At 38.1% G+C, this 17,842-nt stretch overlaps 1 protein-coding gene across 1 annotated transcript in view; it reads right to left on the reverse strand.

Moving 5' to 3' along the window:
• LOC111156405 (dynein axonemal heavy chain 7) overlaps nucleotides 1–17,842 on the reverse strand; it is a 263,890-nt gene that overhangs the window by 103,272 nt on the left and 142,776 nt on the right. Inside the window, exon 42 of the mRNA XM_022517313.1 lies at nucleotides 16,068–16,297. Within this exon, the coding sequence (XP_022373021.1) occupies nucleotides 16,068–16,297 (230 nt within the window). The remainder of the gene's footprint in view (nucleotides 1–16,067; nucleotides 16,298–17,842) is intronic.

A 17,842-nucleotide genomic window follows, 5' to 3' on the forward strand; every position in this document is an offset into this window, starting at 1 on the left:
GGGGGAAAAGATTCCTTACATACAAAGGAAGGACCATCAGAATAATGTCAGACCTGTCCACAGAAACCTGGCAAGTCAGAAAGGGCAGGCAAGACATATTCAGGGCACTAACTGAGAAGAACAGGCAGCCAAGAATACTTTAACCAACAAGGATGACATTCAAAATGGATGGAGAAATAAAGAGCTTCCAACACGAGCAAGGTTGAAAAGGGTATGTGACCACCAAGCCAGCACTACAAGAAAAATTAAGGGGGTTCTGTAAAAGAACAGAGAACCCAGGAGTGACACCATATAGTAATTTACAGAGACAATCTATAGAAACAAGGACTTCACAGGCAACATGATGTCAATAAAAACTTATCTTTCAGTAATCACTCTCAACATGAATGGCCTAAATGCTCCCATAAAATGGCACAGTGTTGTAGAGTGGATAAAATGACAGGACCCGTCCATATGCTGTCTACAAGAGACACATTTGGAACCCAAAGTATATCCAGACTGAAAGTGAAGGGATGGAGAACCATCTTTCATGTCAACGGGCCTCAAAAGAAAGCTGGTGTAGTGATTCTCATATCAGATAAATTAGATTTTAAGCTAAAGACTGTAGTCAGAGATACAGAAGGACACTACGTCATTCTTAAAGAGTCTATCCACCAAGAAGATCTAACAATTGTAAATATTTATGTCCCCAACATGGGAGCAGCCAACTACATAAGTCAACTGTTAATCAAAATAAAGAGTCATATTGATATGAATATATTAATTGCAGAGGATCTTAACACAACACTCTCAGCTATTACTGAGAGTGGTTTATTACTCAGCTATTATTCATCCAAGCAGAAAATCAATAAAGAAACAAGAGCTTTGAATGACACATTGGACCAGATGGACGTCATAGATATAGACAGAGCATTACACCCTAAGACAACAGAATACTCATTCTTCTTGAGCACACATGGAAATTTCCCCAGAATAGACCATATACTGGGTCACAAATCAGGGCTCAACTGATACCAAAAGATTGAGATTATTCCCTGCATGCTCTCAGACCATAATGCTTTGAAACTGAAACAACCACAAGAAAAAGTTTGGAAGGAATTCAAACACTTGGAAGCTAAAGATCATCCTGCTCAAGAATGTCTGGGCCAACCAGGAAATCAAAGAACTTAAACAATTCATGGAAACCAATGTGAATGAAGACACATCTGTCCAAAACCTATGGGATACAGCAAAGGCGATCCTAAAGGAGAAATACATAGCCATCCAAGCCCACTCAAAAAAATTGAAAAATCCCAAATATACCAACTCTCTTTACATGTTAAAGAACTGGAAAATCACCAACAAATTAAGCCAACCCCACACACAAGAAGAGAAATAATTAAGATTAGAGCAGAGATCAATGGGTTAGAAACTAGAGATACAGTAGAACACATCAACGAAACTAGAAGCTGTTTCTTTGAAAGAATCAATAATATCAATAAGCAGATGGCCAAACTAAACCAAAAGAAAAGAGAGAGGACCCAAATTAATAAAATTATGAATGAAAAGGGAGAGATCACAACTAACACCAAGGAAACAGAAACAATCATCAGAAATTATTATCAACAGTTATATGCCAATAAGTTAAACAACCTAGAAGAAATGGATACATTGCTGGAAACCTATAAACTTTCAAGACTGAAACAGGAAGAAATTGACAACCTGAATAGACCAATATCTAGTAAAAAGATTGAAGCAATGATCAAAAATAGTCAACAAAACAGAGGCAACCCACAGAATGGGAGAAGATATTTGCAGATGAACTACAGACAAAGGGCTAATATCCAAGATCTATAAAGAACTTCTCAAACTCAACACTCAAAAAACAGATTATCATGTCAAAAAATGGGCAGAAGACATGGAGAGACACTTCTCCAAAGGAGACATACAAATGGCTAACAGACATATGAAAAAATGTTCATCATCATTAGCCATCAGGGAGATTTTAAATCAAAACCACATTGAGATATCACCTTATACCAGTTAGGAAGGCCAAAATTAACAAGATAGTAAACAACAAGTGTTGGAGAGGATGTGGAGAAAGGGGAACCTTCTTACACTGTTGGTGGGGATGCAAGTTGGGACAGCCACTTTGGAAAGCAGTGTGGGGATTCCTTAAGAAATTAAAAATAGAGCTACCCTATGACCCTGAAATTGCACTACTGGGTATTTACCCCAAAGATACAGATGTAGTGAAAAGAAGGGTCATCTGTACCCCAGTGTTCATAGCACCAATGGCCACAATCACCAAACTGTGGAAAGAGCCAAGATCCCCCTCAATAGACAAATGGATAAAGAAGATATGGTCCATATATACAATGGAGTATTATGCCTCCATCAGAAAGGATGAATACCCAACTTTTGCATCAACATGGATGGGACTGGAAGAGATTATGCTGAGTGAAATAAGTCAAGCAGAGAGAATCAATTATCATATGGTTTCACTTACTTGTGGAGCATAAGGAATAACATGGAGGACATTAGGAGAAGGAAAGGAAAAGTGAATTGGGGGAAATCGGAGCAGAAGACAAAGCATGAGAGACTGTGGACTCAGAATCAAACTGACGGTTTTGGAAGGGAGGGGGTGGGGGATGGGTGAGCCTGGTGGTGGGTATTAAGGAGGGCACGTATTGCATGGAGCACTGGGTGTGGTGCATAAAGAATGAATCTTGGAACACTGAAAAATTTTTAAAAAGTTTTAAAAGACAAAAATGACAAATAGGATAATAATACAACTCAACAATTTTTGTATGAATGAGTATAAAGTAATAATAATTGATTAAGAATAAAATGGTATTTTAATGTGCTTTAAACATTTTATCTGTAGTCATATATTTTCTATGGATAATTATACATTATGTGTAGAGAAAACTCTTCTTTATAATCCATCTCATTTATAATGTTTTATGTACCATAATGTTTCAAAGTAAAAGGTGACACATTTTAGAAATCATCTTCAAAAAGGAGGCTGGAGTAGGTAACAAACCAGCTTATTAACTGTCTAAAGGCAGAAGCACACCCTTCAGCTGAGGGCTTAACTGGCTCAAACTGGAAAAGCTAACTAAGAAAACATTAAAAAGACTGCCAAAGGCGGGGGGGGGGGGCACCCATAACATTTAGAAGTGAGGGTATGCTATGTTTTGTCATACATTGATTCCCTGTGAGTCAGCAAAATGCTTGTCATAATGAAAACTGAGGGGACTAGATACATGATACCATATTGTCTGTGAATTTGGTTCTAGCCCAAATCTTGGGGAACAATAATAGAAAAAAGAACAAGAATGCTTCCATATTATGGTTCATCCCATGTGATGATTTGCTAACTAAACTAATGTGTTTTAGCAGGGGATCTGTTAACTTGCTCCGAGGTTACCAGAGTACCTGGCTATACAGAGATCTGAAGGCTTTAGCTATTAAGGGAAGAGCAACCACAGGATGGGGATCCCAGTTAAGGTAAAGTATAATTTTTAAAAAAGATTTTTAAATTTATTTTTTATTTGAGATAGAGAGAGAAAGAGATAGAGTGGAGTAGAGGGAGAGAATCCCAAGCAGACTCACAGCTGAGCGCAGAGCCCTACACGGGACTTGATCCCATGACCCCGAAATCATGACCTGAGCTGAAACAAAGAGTTTTACACAACCAATTGAGCCACCCAGGCACTCCATAAAGGAGATTTTTTTTTTTTTTTAAAGGAAGATTTGAATGGCAAATAAGAATACCTAAAAATGATGGGGCACCCAGGTGGCTCAGTGGGTTAAGCCTCTGCCTTTGGCTCAGGTCATGGTCTCAGGGTTCTGGGATTGAGCCCCGCATCGGGCTCTTTACTCAGTGAGGAGCCTGCTTCCTCCTCACTCTGTCTGCCTCTGCCTACTTGTGATTTCTCTCTCTGTTAAATAAATAAATAAAACCTTAAAAAAAAAAGAATACCTAAAAATGCTTAGAAAACTATTACTTTCAATCATCTTATCACCTTGTATCTCATTTTCATAATATTTCTTTTGATTAGGATGGCCTTAGATATTTTTAGTGTACAATCAGAGTTTTAATTCTCTTGGATGGGAAAATACAGAAGAAAAAAAAAGACAAGATTCCATTAAATTAAAAATCATAAGATCTATATGGAAAGATAATTATTTTGACATTCAAAGCAATTATAATATTCAAAATCAAGTAATGTAGCGACCTCAGGTAGGAGTTGCAGATTTCACGAGGTAGACAGAAAAAGTATTAAGAGAAAAAAGAAAAAGTATTAATGATATGATTCAAACACATGGGTATGGATCATGGTATACAGGAAAGCTCTGATGCCCCAGCTGTAGAAAGTATTACAATAGTCACTGTAAATAATATGGATGAGGAGTGTCTTACCAGGATATAGGTAGCATCCTGGACAATACAGGAAAGGACACTTCAAAATTCTTGACATAGTGTGTTAGCACAGGAAGATTTAGAATTAACTATAGTTAATATGTAAACATTGAACTTCACATCAATATTTTTGTGTCATGAAATCTGTTCACATTGGTGCTTTAAGTGTTTTCAATATTTAAAAAATTCAGTCTAATAGATTCATAGATCAACCTTATAGTCCAATATAAATTATGTAATTGAGCAAGAGCTAGATTTCTGTTTTAAAGTAAATATAGCTCATAAAGTTTACAGGTAATATTAAACATTTAAAAGAACTTAAGGCTCACCCTCTCTATTAGTTTAACTTACTAAATTTTTAAAATTATATAAGTACCTAGGAAAGTTTAATTTGTTAAAACAGGCCTCAAAAAGGAAATAAAAACCTTTACAAATTATAAATGCAATGAAAAAATTATAAATGCAATGCAAAAAATTTGTTTAAATAACTTTTTGAATGTGACCAAACATTAGCTGAAGATCCCCTTAAAATGTAGATCACTAAAACTTTTAAGCATATAATTTTATAGCTTAATGTAATGTTTTTTACATTTTATAATATATTGAGTATTTTTAAAAAATATTTTATTTATTTATTTGACAGAGAGAGAAATCACAAGTAGGCAGAGAGGCAGGCAGAGGGGAAAGGGGAAGCAGGCTCCCTGCTGAGCAGAGAGCCCGATGTGGGGCTCCATCCCAGGACCCTGAGACCATGATCTGAGCTGAAGGCAGAGGCCTAACCCACTGAGCCACCCAGGCACCCCTATACTGAGTATTTTTTAGAACCAAAGAAGTTTTTGAGTAAACTTTTCTTGCATCTAAAAGTCACCCTCAGCAGATCGAAGGGAGTTAAGATGGGAGAGTAGTAGGAGACCCTAGGCTTGCCTCATCTCTGGAAACAGCTCAACAAATATGAATTCATTCTGAAAACCCAAGAAATCAATCTGAGGACTGACAGAACAAACGGCACAATGAGAGGGAGAAAAGAGACCACAGTGTGGAAGGTAGGAGGTATGAAGACCTGACTTGGGTGAGGAACAGATCATGGGTGCTGTAGAGGGGAGGGGGCCCTGGTCAGAACAAGAGAAGGGGGAGGAAGGGAGAGAAGGAGGGAGGGAGAAAGAGAGAGAGAGAGAGAGAAGTGCACAGGAAATTGCATAAGGAAAACAATTCCCCAAGGCCATTGACTAGGAAAATGAAAGGGGATGGCTCTCATGAGATTTTACAAATGGGGCTCAAAGGCTGGAGTTTTAGAGGCTGGAGGTGTTGCCAGTTGGAGCCCTGAGGGCGCTGCAGTGCTTCTGTGGAGGAGGGCAGATAGCCCAGGGGCAGACAGTGCATTCTGAGGATTACCCCTGAGATGCGCTGGGAGAGATGGTTCCCTTTTCTTGGAGTACATCTGGCAGAGGTGACATTGCCTCTCCAGGAGAAAAGAGCCAGTGGATGCCAGTTCCCTCCCCTGCCCCTTAGCTAAACTAACTTCAGTAAGCACCACAGCACCAACACTGGCAGCTTAAACTGCTTACACCAAACCCCACCCCCCTTAATTTTGTTGGTGCTCACTTGCCTGATAATCACTGTGGTGGGCCCCTTCCTCCAAAGACCAGTGCAAATCCCCCACATGCACCATGACTATCAACCATAGAGTCCTGCAAAGTTTCAGCTTTAGTGGAAAGAGCATCAAGTCTCTTTTAACAAGCAGAGCAGAGTGCACCTAGTTAAAATTCACCACTTTTTGATCCAGGTCCAAACACTCCCCATTGTAGGCAAGGAGAAACTCCACAGAGCACTGACCTGAGGGAAAGGGCAGCCATAACACAGCAGCAGAGTACAAACAACTAGAAACACTTTCTGAAGCACCAGGCCCTGGACAGTATATGACCTCTTCTTTAGAGACTCATTACTCTCAGGAGCAGAAAGCATAGCAGGCTTTCCTAACACAGAGAAGACAGAGACCTAGACAAAATGCCAAGATGGAGGAACTCATCCCAGAAGAAAGAATAAGAAAAGGTCATGGCTAGGGATCTAATCAAAACAGAAATAATATGCCTGATCTTGAATTTAAAACAACAACCATAAGGATACTAGCTGGGCCTGATAAAAGCATAGAAGACACCAAGGAGTCCCTTACCACAGAGATAAAAGATCTAAAAACTAGTCAGACCTAAATGAAAAATGCAATAATAATAAAGTCAAGATTTCAAACCAATTGGATGTAATGACCATGAGAATGGAATAAGCAGAGGAACAAATAAATGATACAGAAGATAAAATTTTGGGAAATAATGAAGCTGAAAATGTAGACATAGGGAACTCAGTAACTCCATAAAGCATAATAAGATTTGTATCATAGGAGTCCCAGTAGAAGAGAGGAGAGGTTTATTTGAGGAAATTACAGCTGAAAACTTATCTAACTGGGGGAAGGAATCAGACATCCAAATTCAGGAGGCACAAAGAATTCCCATCAAAATCAACAAAAGCAGGCCAACACCAAAACATCATAATTAAATTTGTAAAATATAGAGATAAAGGGATGTGGATGGAACTAGAGGGTATTATGCTTAGCGAAATAAGTCAATCGGAGAAAGACAGCTATCATATGATCTCCCTGATATGAGGAAGTGGAGATGCAATGGGGGGGATTTGGGGGTAGGAAAAGAAAAAATGAAAGAAGATGGGATTGGGAGGGAGACAAACCATAAAAGACTCAATCTCAAAAAACAGACTGGGGGTGGGGGGGGGGAGGGGGGACGGGAGAGGGTGGTGGGGATATGGACATTGGGGAGGAGGGTATGTGCTATGATGAGTGCTGTGAAATGTGTAAACCTGGCTATTCATAGACCTGTACCCCTGGGGATAAAAATACGTTATATGTTTATTTTTAAAAATAAATTAATTAATTAAAAAAAAAAAAAAACCCTAGAAACATCAAAAGAAGTCCTTAACTTCAACGGGAAGACAAATAAGATTAGCAGCAGATCTATCCACAGAAACTTAGCAGGCAAGAAGAAAGTGGCATGGTATAGTCAATGTGCTGAATGGGAAAATATGCAACCAAGGCTATTCAGCAAGTCTACCCTTTAGAATACAAGGATAGAAAACCAGGAGAGATAGAGTTTCCGAGACAAAAACAAAACCAAAACAAAACACCAAAAACTAAAGGAATTCATGATCATTAAACTGGTCCTTCAAGAAAAACTAAAGGGGACTCTTTCAGTGGGGAAAAAAAAGACCAAAAGTGACAAAGACTAGAAAGGAACAGAGAAAATCTCTAGAAACAATGACAAAACAAGTTATAAAATGGCATTAAATCATGTCTATCAATAATCACTCCAGATATAAATGGACTAAATGCTCCAATCAAAAGACATAAGGTGTCAGGGTGGATTAAAGAAAAAGGACCCATCTATATGCTGCCTACGAGAGACTCACTGTAGGAGAGAGGGAAGATGGTGGAAGACTAGGGGACAACCCTTGTTTCATCTGGTCCCTTGAATTCAGCTAGACACCTATCAAATCATTCTGAACACCTGTGAATTCAACCTGAGATCTAAGAAAATAATTGCTGCAATTAAACAAATAGAAAATTGACCACTTTTTGCAAGCGGTGCAAAAAGTCTTCAGGGAACAAAAGTCACATAGAGCAACCAGAAGCAGCCTACACTGAGCCCGGCCCCTGGCAAGGGGTGGTGCAACACCACCCAGGAAAAGACACCTGAAACTTAGTGCAACAGGCCCCTCCCCCAGAAGACCAGCAGGAATATCAGGTTAATACCAAGTTTATGGATCACATAGAATTGAAAAACTCCCGCGCTTGGGGAAAATAGTACATAGAATTCAAGATTTTTTCTCATGATTCTTCAGTTTAAAATGTTCTTTTTCTTACTTTTTTTCCTTTTCACTTATCTTATCAACTCTTTTTTTTAATCAACTCTTTTATCAAGTCTTTTTTTTAATTTTCATTTTTACATTTATATTTTATAGATGTATTCTTTATTTTTGGCTTCCTTTCACTGCATTCAGTTTTATATATATATGCTTTTTCTCTTTACAACTTTGTAACAAAAAGACCAAAATATACCCAGGACCAAGTATATCATCTGTTTAGTCTACCTGTTTTATTATAGTCTCTTTTTCTTCCCCCTTCCTTTTTTTTCTTTTTTGGTTTCTGATCTCTTCTAATTTGCCTAGTGTATATTTCACTGAAGTCATGGTTGATATTTTATTTTTTATTTCTTTTTTGTTCTCATTCATCTATTCTCTGAACAAATGACCAGGAGAAAAAATTCCCAGAAAAAAGGACAAGAGACAGTAATCACTGTCAGAGACTTAGTAAATATAGATATTGATTAAATGTCAGAGCTAAAATTCAGAACAATGATTATAAATATACTAGCTGGGCTTGATAAAGCATATAAGGTACTAGAAAATCCCTTTCTGGAGAAATAAAAGAACCAAGATTTTATCAGATTGGAATAAAAAAGGGTATTGCTGAGATTCAATAAAAAATGGAGGCTCTTACTGATAGGATAAGTGAGGCAGAAGAGAGAATAAGTGATACTAAAGATAAAATAATGGGGAATAAAGAAATGAGCAAAAGAGAGATAAACAATTATTGGACCATGAAGGGAGAATTTGAGACATCATAAAGGGAAACAATATTAGAATTATTAAGGCTCCGTGGGAAGAAGAAAGAGAGGGGGGGCAGAAGGTATATTTGGCAAATTATAGCTGAGAACTTCCCTAATCTGGGGAAGGAAATAGGCATGCAAGTCCAGAAGGCACAGAGAACCCACCTCAAAATCAATGAAAATAGATCAACACCATGACATATAATAACGAAGCTTGCAAATTTCAGAGATAAAGAGAAACTCCTGAAAGCAGCTCAAGAAAGAGGTTTTTAACCTACAAGGATAGGAACCTTAGACTGGCAGCAGACCTATCCACATGGACCTGGCAGGCCAGAAAGGACTGGCATGATATATACGGGGTATTAAATGAGAAAAACATACAGCCAAGAATACTTTATCCAGCAAGGCTGCCATTTAGAATGGAAGAAGAGACAAAAAGCTTCCAGAACAAACAGAAACTTAAAGAATTTGTGATCACTAAAACAACCCTGTAAGAAATATTAAAGGGAATGCTGTAAGCGAAGAGAGAGCTCAAAAGTAACATAGACCAGAAAAGAACTGAGACAATGCACAGAAACAATGGTTTTACAGGTAATACAATGGCACTAAATTCATATCTTTATATCAGTCACTCTGAATGTAAATGTACTAAATGCCCCCAATCAAAAGATACAGGATAGCAGACTATATAAAAAAACAGGATCCATTAATATGCTGTCTACAGGAGACTAATTTTAGATCAAAAGACACCTCCAGACTGAAAGTTAGGGTGTGGAGAATGATTTATCATGCTAATGGACATCAAAAGAAAGCTGGGGTAGCAATCCTTATATCAGATAAATTAGATTTTAAGCCAAAGACTGTAGTAAGGGATGAAGAAGGACACTATATCATACTTAAAGGGTCTATTCAACAAGATCTAATAATTATAAATATTTATGCTCCTATCTTGGGAGCAGCCCATTATATAAACCATTAATAACCAAATTAAAGAAGCACATTGATGATAATACAATCATAATAGGGGACTTTAACAGCCCCCTCACTGCAATGGACAGATCATTTAAGTAGAAGATGAACAAGGAAACAAGAGCTTTGAATGACACACTGGACCAGATGGACTTCACAGATATAGTCAGAACATTCCATCCTAAACAATAGAATACACATTCTTTTCAAATGCACATGGAGCATTCTCCAGAACACATAACATATTGGGTCACAAATCAGGCTCAACTGGTACCAAAAGACTGAGATTGTTTCCTGCATATTTTCAGAACACAATGCTTTGAAACTTCAACTAAGTCACAAGAGGAAATTTAGAAGGAACTCAAATACTTGGAGGTTAAAGAGAACCCTACTAAAGAATGAATGTGTCAACCAGGAAATTAAAGAGGACATTTAAAAAACTATTGGAAACAAAAGAAAATGAAAACACATCTGTTCAAAACCTTTGGGATACAGCGAAAGTGGTCCTAAGAGGGTAGTATATAGTAATACAAGGCTTTCTCAATAAATTAGAAAAATCTGAAATATACAAGCTAACCTTGGTGCAAAGAACAACAAAGAGAGCCCAAACCAAGAAGGCGATGAGAAATAATAAGATTAGAGCAGAAATCAGTGAAACAGAAACCAAAAGAACAGTAGAACAGATCAATAATACTAGAAGCTGGTTCTTTGAAAGAATTAATAAGATCAATAAACCCCTAGTGAGAACTACCAAAAAGAAAAGAGAAAGGACCCAAATTAATAAAATGATCAATGAAAGAGGAGAGATCATGACCAACACCAAGGAAATACAAACAATAGTAAAAACATTATAAGCAATGATATGTCAACAGATTAAGTAATATGGAAGAAATGAATGCATTCCTAGAAACATATAAAGTACCAAAACTGAAACAGGAAAAAATAGAAAACCTGAACAGACCCACAACCAACAAGGAAATTGAAGCAGTAATCAAAAATCTTCCAACAGACAAGAGTCCAGGGCTGGATGGCTTCCCAGGAGAATTCTACCTAACATTTGAAGGACAACTTTCACCCATTCTTCTGAAATTTTTCAAAAAATAGAAATGGAAGGAAAACTTCCAAACTCATTCTATGAAGCCAGCATTACCTTAATCCTAAAACAAGACAAAGACCCCACCAAAAAGGAGAATTACAGAACAATATTCCTAATGAACATGGATGCCAAAGTTCTCACCAAGATACTAGCCAATAGGATCCAAGAGTACATTAAAAGGATTATTCACCAGACGAAGTTTATTCCTGGGATGCAAAGGTGGGTCAACATTCACAAATCAATCAACGTGGTACACCACATTAATAAAAGAAAGGACAAGAACCATATGATGCTCTCAAATGATGCAGAAAAATCATTTGACAAATTATAGCATTCTTTCCTGATTAAAACTCCACAGTGTAGGGACAAAGGAAACATACCTCAATACCATAAAAGCCATCTACAAAAAGCCCACAGAGAATATCATTCTCAAGGGGGAAAAACTGAGAGCTTTTCCCTTAAGGTCAGGAACAAGACAGGGATGCCCACCCTCATCACTGTTGTTCAACATGGTACTAGAAGTCCTAGTCTTGGCCATCAGACAACATGAAGAAATAAAACACATTCAAACTGGCAAAGAAGTCAAACTCTCTCTCTTCACAGATGACATGATACTTTAAATGAAAAACTAAAAGATTCTCCCCCAATACTGCTAGAACTCATATAAGAATGAGCAATGTGGCAGGATATAAAAATCAATGCACAGCCATCAGTTGTATTCCTATACACTAACAGTGAGACAGAAATAAGGGAAATTAAGGAATCGATCCCATTTACAATTGCACCAAAACCCACAAGATAACCTAGGAATAACATTAACCAAAGAGGTAAAAGATCTGTACTGTAAAAACTACAGAAAACTTATGAAAGAAATTGAGGAAGACACAAAGAAATGGAAAAAACATTCCATACTCATGGATTGGAAGAATAAACATTGTTAAAATGTCTATGCTACCCAGAGCAATCTACACATTCAATGCAATCCCTATCAAAATATCACCAAGGGGAGCCTGGGTGGCTCAGTGGGTTAAAGCCTCTGCCTTCGGCTCAGGTCATGATCCCAGGGTCCTGGGATAAAGCCCTGCATTGGGCTCTCTGCTCAGCAGGGAGCCTGCTTCCTCCTCTCTCTCTGCCTGCCTCTCTGCCTACTTGAGATCTCTGTCTGTCAAATTAATAAATAAAATCTTTTAAAAAAAATACCATCAACATTTTTCACAGAGTTGGAAAAAACAATCCTAAAATTTGTATGGAACAAGGAAAGACCCCAAAAAGCCAGAGGAATGTTGAAAAAGAAAGTCAAAGTGGTGGCATCACAATGCTGGACTTCAAGCTCTATTACAAAGCTATAATCATCAAGACAGTATGATACTGGCACAAAACCAGACACAGATCAATGGAACAGAGTAGAGAATTCAGAAATGAACCCACAACTCTATGGTCAACTAATCTTTGACAAAACAGGAAAGAATATCTGATGGAAAAAGGACAGTGTCTTCAACAAATTGTGTTGGGAAAATTAGACAGTTACATGTAGAAGAATGAAACTGGACCATTTTCTTATACAATACACAAAGACAAACTCAAAATGGATGAAAGACCTCAATGTGAGACAGGAATACATCAAAATCCTAGAGGAGAACAAAGGCAGTAACCTCTTCGAGCTCAGCCTCAGCAACTTATTGCTAGCACATCTCTAAAAGCAAGGGAAACAACAGCAAAAATGAACTACGGGGACTTCATCCAGATAAAAAGCTCTACACAACAAAGGAAACAGTCAACAAAACTAAAAGGCAACCTATGGAATAGGAGAAGATATTTGCAAATGACATATCAGATATAGGGCTAGTATCCAAGATCTATAAAGAACTTATCAACCTCAACACCTGAAAAACAAAGAATCCAGTCAAGAAATGGACAGAAACGTGAACAGACATTTCTCCAAGAAAGACATAAAAAATGGCCAACAGACCCATGAAAAAGTGCCCCACACCACTTGGCATCAGGGAAGTACAAATCAAAACCACACTGAGGTACCACTTCATACTAGTCACAATGGCTAAAATTAACAAGTCAGATGTTGGTGAGGATGTGGACAAAGGGGACCCCTCCTACACTGTTGGTGGGCATGCAAGATGGTGCAGCCACACTGGATAACAATACAGATGTTCCTTGAGAAGTTAAAAGTAAAACTGCCCTATCACCCAGCAATTGCACCACAAGGGATGTAACCCAAAGTTACAAATGTAGTGATCCAAAGTGGCACTTGCACTCCAATATTTATAGCAGGAATGTCCACAATAACCAAACTATGGAAAGAGCGGAGACATCCATCAACAGATGAATGGATAAAGGAGATGTGGTATATATGTACAATGGACTATTACTCAGCCATCAGAAAGGATGAATACTTAAGCATTTATATCAACATGGATGGAGCTGGAGGGTGCTATGCTGAGCAAAATAAGTCAATCAGAGAAAGACAATTATCATATGGTTTCACTCGTATGTGGAACATAAGAAAGAACACAAAGGATCATAGGGGAAGGGAGGGAAAACCAAATGGGAAGTCATCAGAGAGGGAGACAAATCATGAGAGACTTTTAGCTATAGGAAACAAATTGAGGATTGCTGGAGGGGTGTAATGTGGGGGATGGGATAACTAAGTGGTGGGCATTAAGGAGGGCAAGTGATATGATGAGCACTGGATGTTATACAAAACTGATGAATTATTATACTCTACATCTGAATCTAATGATGTACTATATGTTGGCTAATTGAATTTAAATAAAAGAAGAAAAGAAAAAGTTCAGTGAAACCATGTAGTCCTATATTTGAATTGGAAATCTCAAAATAAGCACATGAGATGAGTTATATTTTAAAAAGAGAGAGAGAGAGATTCACTTTAGACCTGCAGATTAAAAGTGAGGGGACGGAGAACCCACTATTGTGCTTATGCACATCAGACAGAGCTACAGTAGCCATCTGGGTATCAGAAAAACTAGATTTCAAACCATGGACTATAAAAAGAGATGAACAAGGGCACTACATCATAATAAAGGGGTCTATCCAACAATATCTAACAATTCTATATATTTATGACTCCAACTTGGGAGCACCCAAATATCTAAATCAGTTAGTAACATAAAGGAAGTTACTGATAATAACACAATAATAGCAGGGAACTTTAACACCCCACTCACAGTAATGGACTGATCATCTAAGCAGAAGATCAACAAGGAAACAATGGCTTTGAATGGCACACTGGATCAGATGGATCTAACAGATACAGTCAGAAACTTTTATCCTAAAACAGCAGAATACACATTCTTTTTCCAGTGCACATAGGCCATTCTCCAGAATAGATCACATAGTAGTTCACAGATCAGGCCTCAACCAGTATAAAAAGATTGAGATCATACCATGCATATGTTCTGACCGCAATGCAATGAATCTTGAAGCTAACCCCAAGAAAAAATTTGGAAAGACCATAAATACCTGGAAGCTAAAGAAGTATCCAACTAAAGAATGAATGGGTCAATCAGGAAATTCAAGAAGAAATTAAAAAATACATGGAACAAATGAAAATGAAACATGATGTCCCCCAAACTTACATATATATATAGATATATATATATATATATATCTATATATATATATAGATATATATATATATATATATCTATATATATAGAAAGAGAGAGACAGACAGACATATTACTCAGCATCAAAAAGAATGAAATCTTGCCATTTGCAAGGACATGGATAGAATTAGAGTGTATTCTGCTAAGTAAAATAAATCAGACAAAGACAAATACCATAGGATTTTACTCATATGGAATTTAAGAAACAAAATAGATGAACATAGGGGAAGGAGGGAAAAAGAGAGGGAAAAAAAGAAAAAAACATACAACAGACTCTTAATGATAGAGAATAAGCAGAGTTGCTGTAGGGGAGGTGGGCAGGGGGTGGGCTAGATGGATGGTGGGCATTAAGGAAGATACTTACTGTGATGAACACTGGTTGTTGTATGTACATGATGAACCACTAAATTCTATTCCTGAAACCAGTACTATAGTATGTGTTAACTGGAATTTAAATAAAAACTTGAAACTACAAATAAATAAATAAATAAATGTCACCCTCAATGACATTAAAAATTCACACTGACACTTTCTATAGTATATAAGTTTATTGATGCTCATATTGAGGTTTTTCAAATGAGGATTTAAAGAAGGAAACCTGACTAGCTGTCTCTGGGTTTCAGCTGTTCAATACCTAAACAGAAGTTTTATCTATTATCTAATTACTTACAAAAAAAAAATCTTTCTAAATGGTGTTTACTCAGTATCATTGTCAAAGGATCCTGGAGTCAGCCCAACTCTGAGTGGCACACCTTTATTCCTTTAACAAATATGATTATGTATTTACAATGTGCTAGATGATACATCTATACAAAAGAATAAGACCTTCTCCCAACCCTGAAGATGTTTGCAAAATAAATCACATACACATATACACACACACACACACACACACACACACACACACATATGTATATGCATATATATAAACAATAATCAGAGTACAAACATGTATATATATACATATTATATATACACAAAATAAATCTCTACATCATAGTTATGTCATTTTTGTACACACAAATGTTTTAAAATCACTGTAGCTTACTTAGAAATAGGAAATTCCGGGATGCCTAAGTGGCTTAGTCAGTTGAGTGTCTGACTCTTGGTTTTGGCTCCAGTTGTGATCTCAGGGTAGTGAGAGCGAGTCCTGCAATGGCTCCATGCTCAGTGTGGAGTCTGTTTGCCCCTCTCTCCCCCTCTCTCTCTCTGCCCCTCCCCCTACTAGTGCATGCTTTCTTTAAAATACATAAATAAATAGAAATATGAAATTTCATTTTTACCTTCTTTTCTTTTCCAACAAGGTCTTGAAGGTGGAGATTAATTCAAGATAAGAGGTAGGAGTCACATAGTTGTATCTTTGAAGTTCAACATAGAAGGATGTAGATAAATCTATAGTAGAAGTGTGGAAGTTTTTACACATGGTGATACAGCCTTCTCGTATTTCCTCTGACATTTCAGTTTCTTCCAAGAAGCGTGAGGCAACTGCCTGGAGTGCATCTTCTGGCCATGACTGAATTTAGGATAAATGAGTTAGTACCTGATCAAAGTGACCAGTGTAAGTCTGTTACTACTGTAGCCCTTTGTGATTTATTGATGTCAGAAGTGGAGAGGAACAGGTGAAGGATGGGGCAGGAGAGACACTTCCATGAGGAACTCCCGACTCCCGACCCCCGACCCCCGACCCCCAACCCCCAACCAAGGACTTACACACTTAGGAGTCAGTAGCTAGTACTACTCACATTGACTCGTCATGGTTTGTTCAAAGGTTAGAGAAATGGTTTGTGTGTGTTGCAGGAGCAAGGAAGAGGACAGGAACTAAATTTATGGAATGTCTACTTCTGTGTGCATTCTTCCAGTGTCATCTCATTGAATTCTCCCAATAATTCTCTGAGGTATATGTTATTATCCTCTCCTCTAAACTCTAGAATCATCTGAATGACTATCTCTTTGATCTTTTCTTAAAGGTATTCCAAACTTGACAAGTCCAAAATGTAGTTCCTGTCTCTCCCCAAGTAGTTGCCATTTTCCCCAACTTGGAAACACCACCACCACCCACCCCTTGCTCCAGCCATGGAGGAATCAAGCCTGATACCTCTCCTTCTCAATCCTTCATTCATCCCATAAGCAAGTTCTATAGGTACCATCCCCACAATAGCTTCCAAATCCTTTCTTTTCTTTCTACAACAGCCATCCCAATTCAACTCCCTGTTTCCTTCTGCTTGGAATATTCCAGTGGTGTCCTAACTGGTCTCCCTGCTGGTGTGGCTCTCTACAGCTGCCAGAGAGATTTTTTCCAAAATGTAAATTAGCTCATGTCACACTCCCCAACTAATAATCCGTCAAAGACTTCCCAGTGAACTTCAAGTTCAAAACCAACTTGTCGATCTCTGCCTGTTGGGCCCCTCCCTCCTTCCTGACCTCACCTCTGCTACTCCCCCTCAGTAACTCCATGCCTGCCACTCCCAAGTCCTCTGACACACCCCTTCCTTCCACAGCCCCTTCCCTTCACGAGTTTATGCCCTCTGCCCACATCCTCTCAGTACTAGCACTTTTCGTCTGGCATGCTTCCTCTGAAAAGGTCAACTCTTCAGAAACGCTTTTACTCCCTATATGCCACACTGTTGATGGAATAAGTTTTTGCTAATTTGCCTGTCTCTAGAAAATAAGCTCGAGATCAGAAACCTTGTCTATTTCATTTTCCTTTTCACTTCCAGCTTTTAGAATAGTACCTGCTATTGAGCAAGGGTTCAATAAATCTCTTGTTTGACAGTCTTAGCAGGACATGGAGAACAGAGGGGCTGTGCAAATTCCCCAAGGCCAAAAACACTCACAGGGCCTTGGCCACAGCCCACAAACTTCCCACCACATGCCGTTGTCTCATCTGCTCTGTGCTTCCTGATACTGAAGTTAACTACCGCAAATGTCACTCTGGCTTTCCTCCTTTTGACTTCCTGTTGGGTTTGGCTAATGGAAAGAGACTGGAAGGACAGGAGAGGGGCAGGAATATTCATACCCTCCCTTCCTTCCTAGCAGGAGCTTAGTTCTAGGTTTCGGG

This window comes from Enhydra lutris, unplaced genomic scaffold (genome assembly GCF_002288905.1).
Source record: "Enhydra lutris kenyoni isolate GAN:26980312 unplaced genomic scaffold, ASM228890v2 scaffoldscaffold1, whole genome shotgun sequence".
In the NCBI taxonomy this organism is placed as follows: Eukaryota; Metazoa; Chordata; class Mammalia; order Carnivora; family Mustelidae; genus Enhydra; species Enhydra lutris.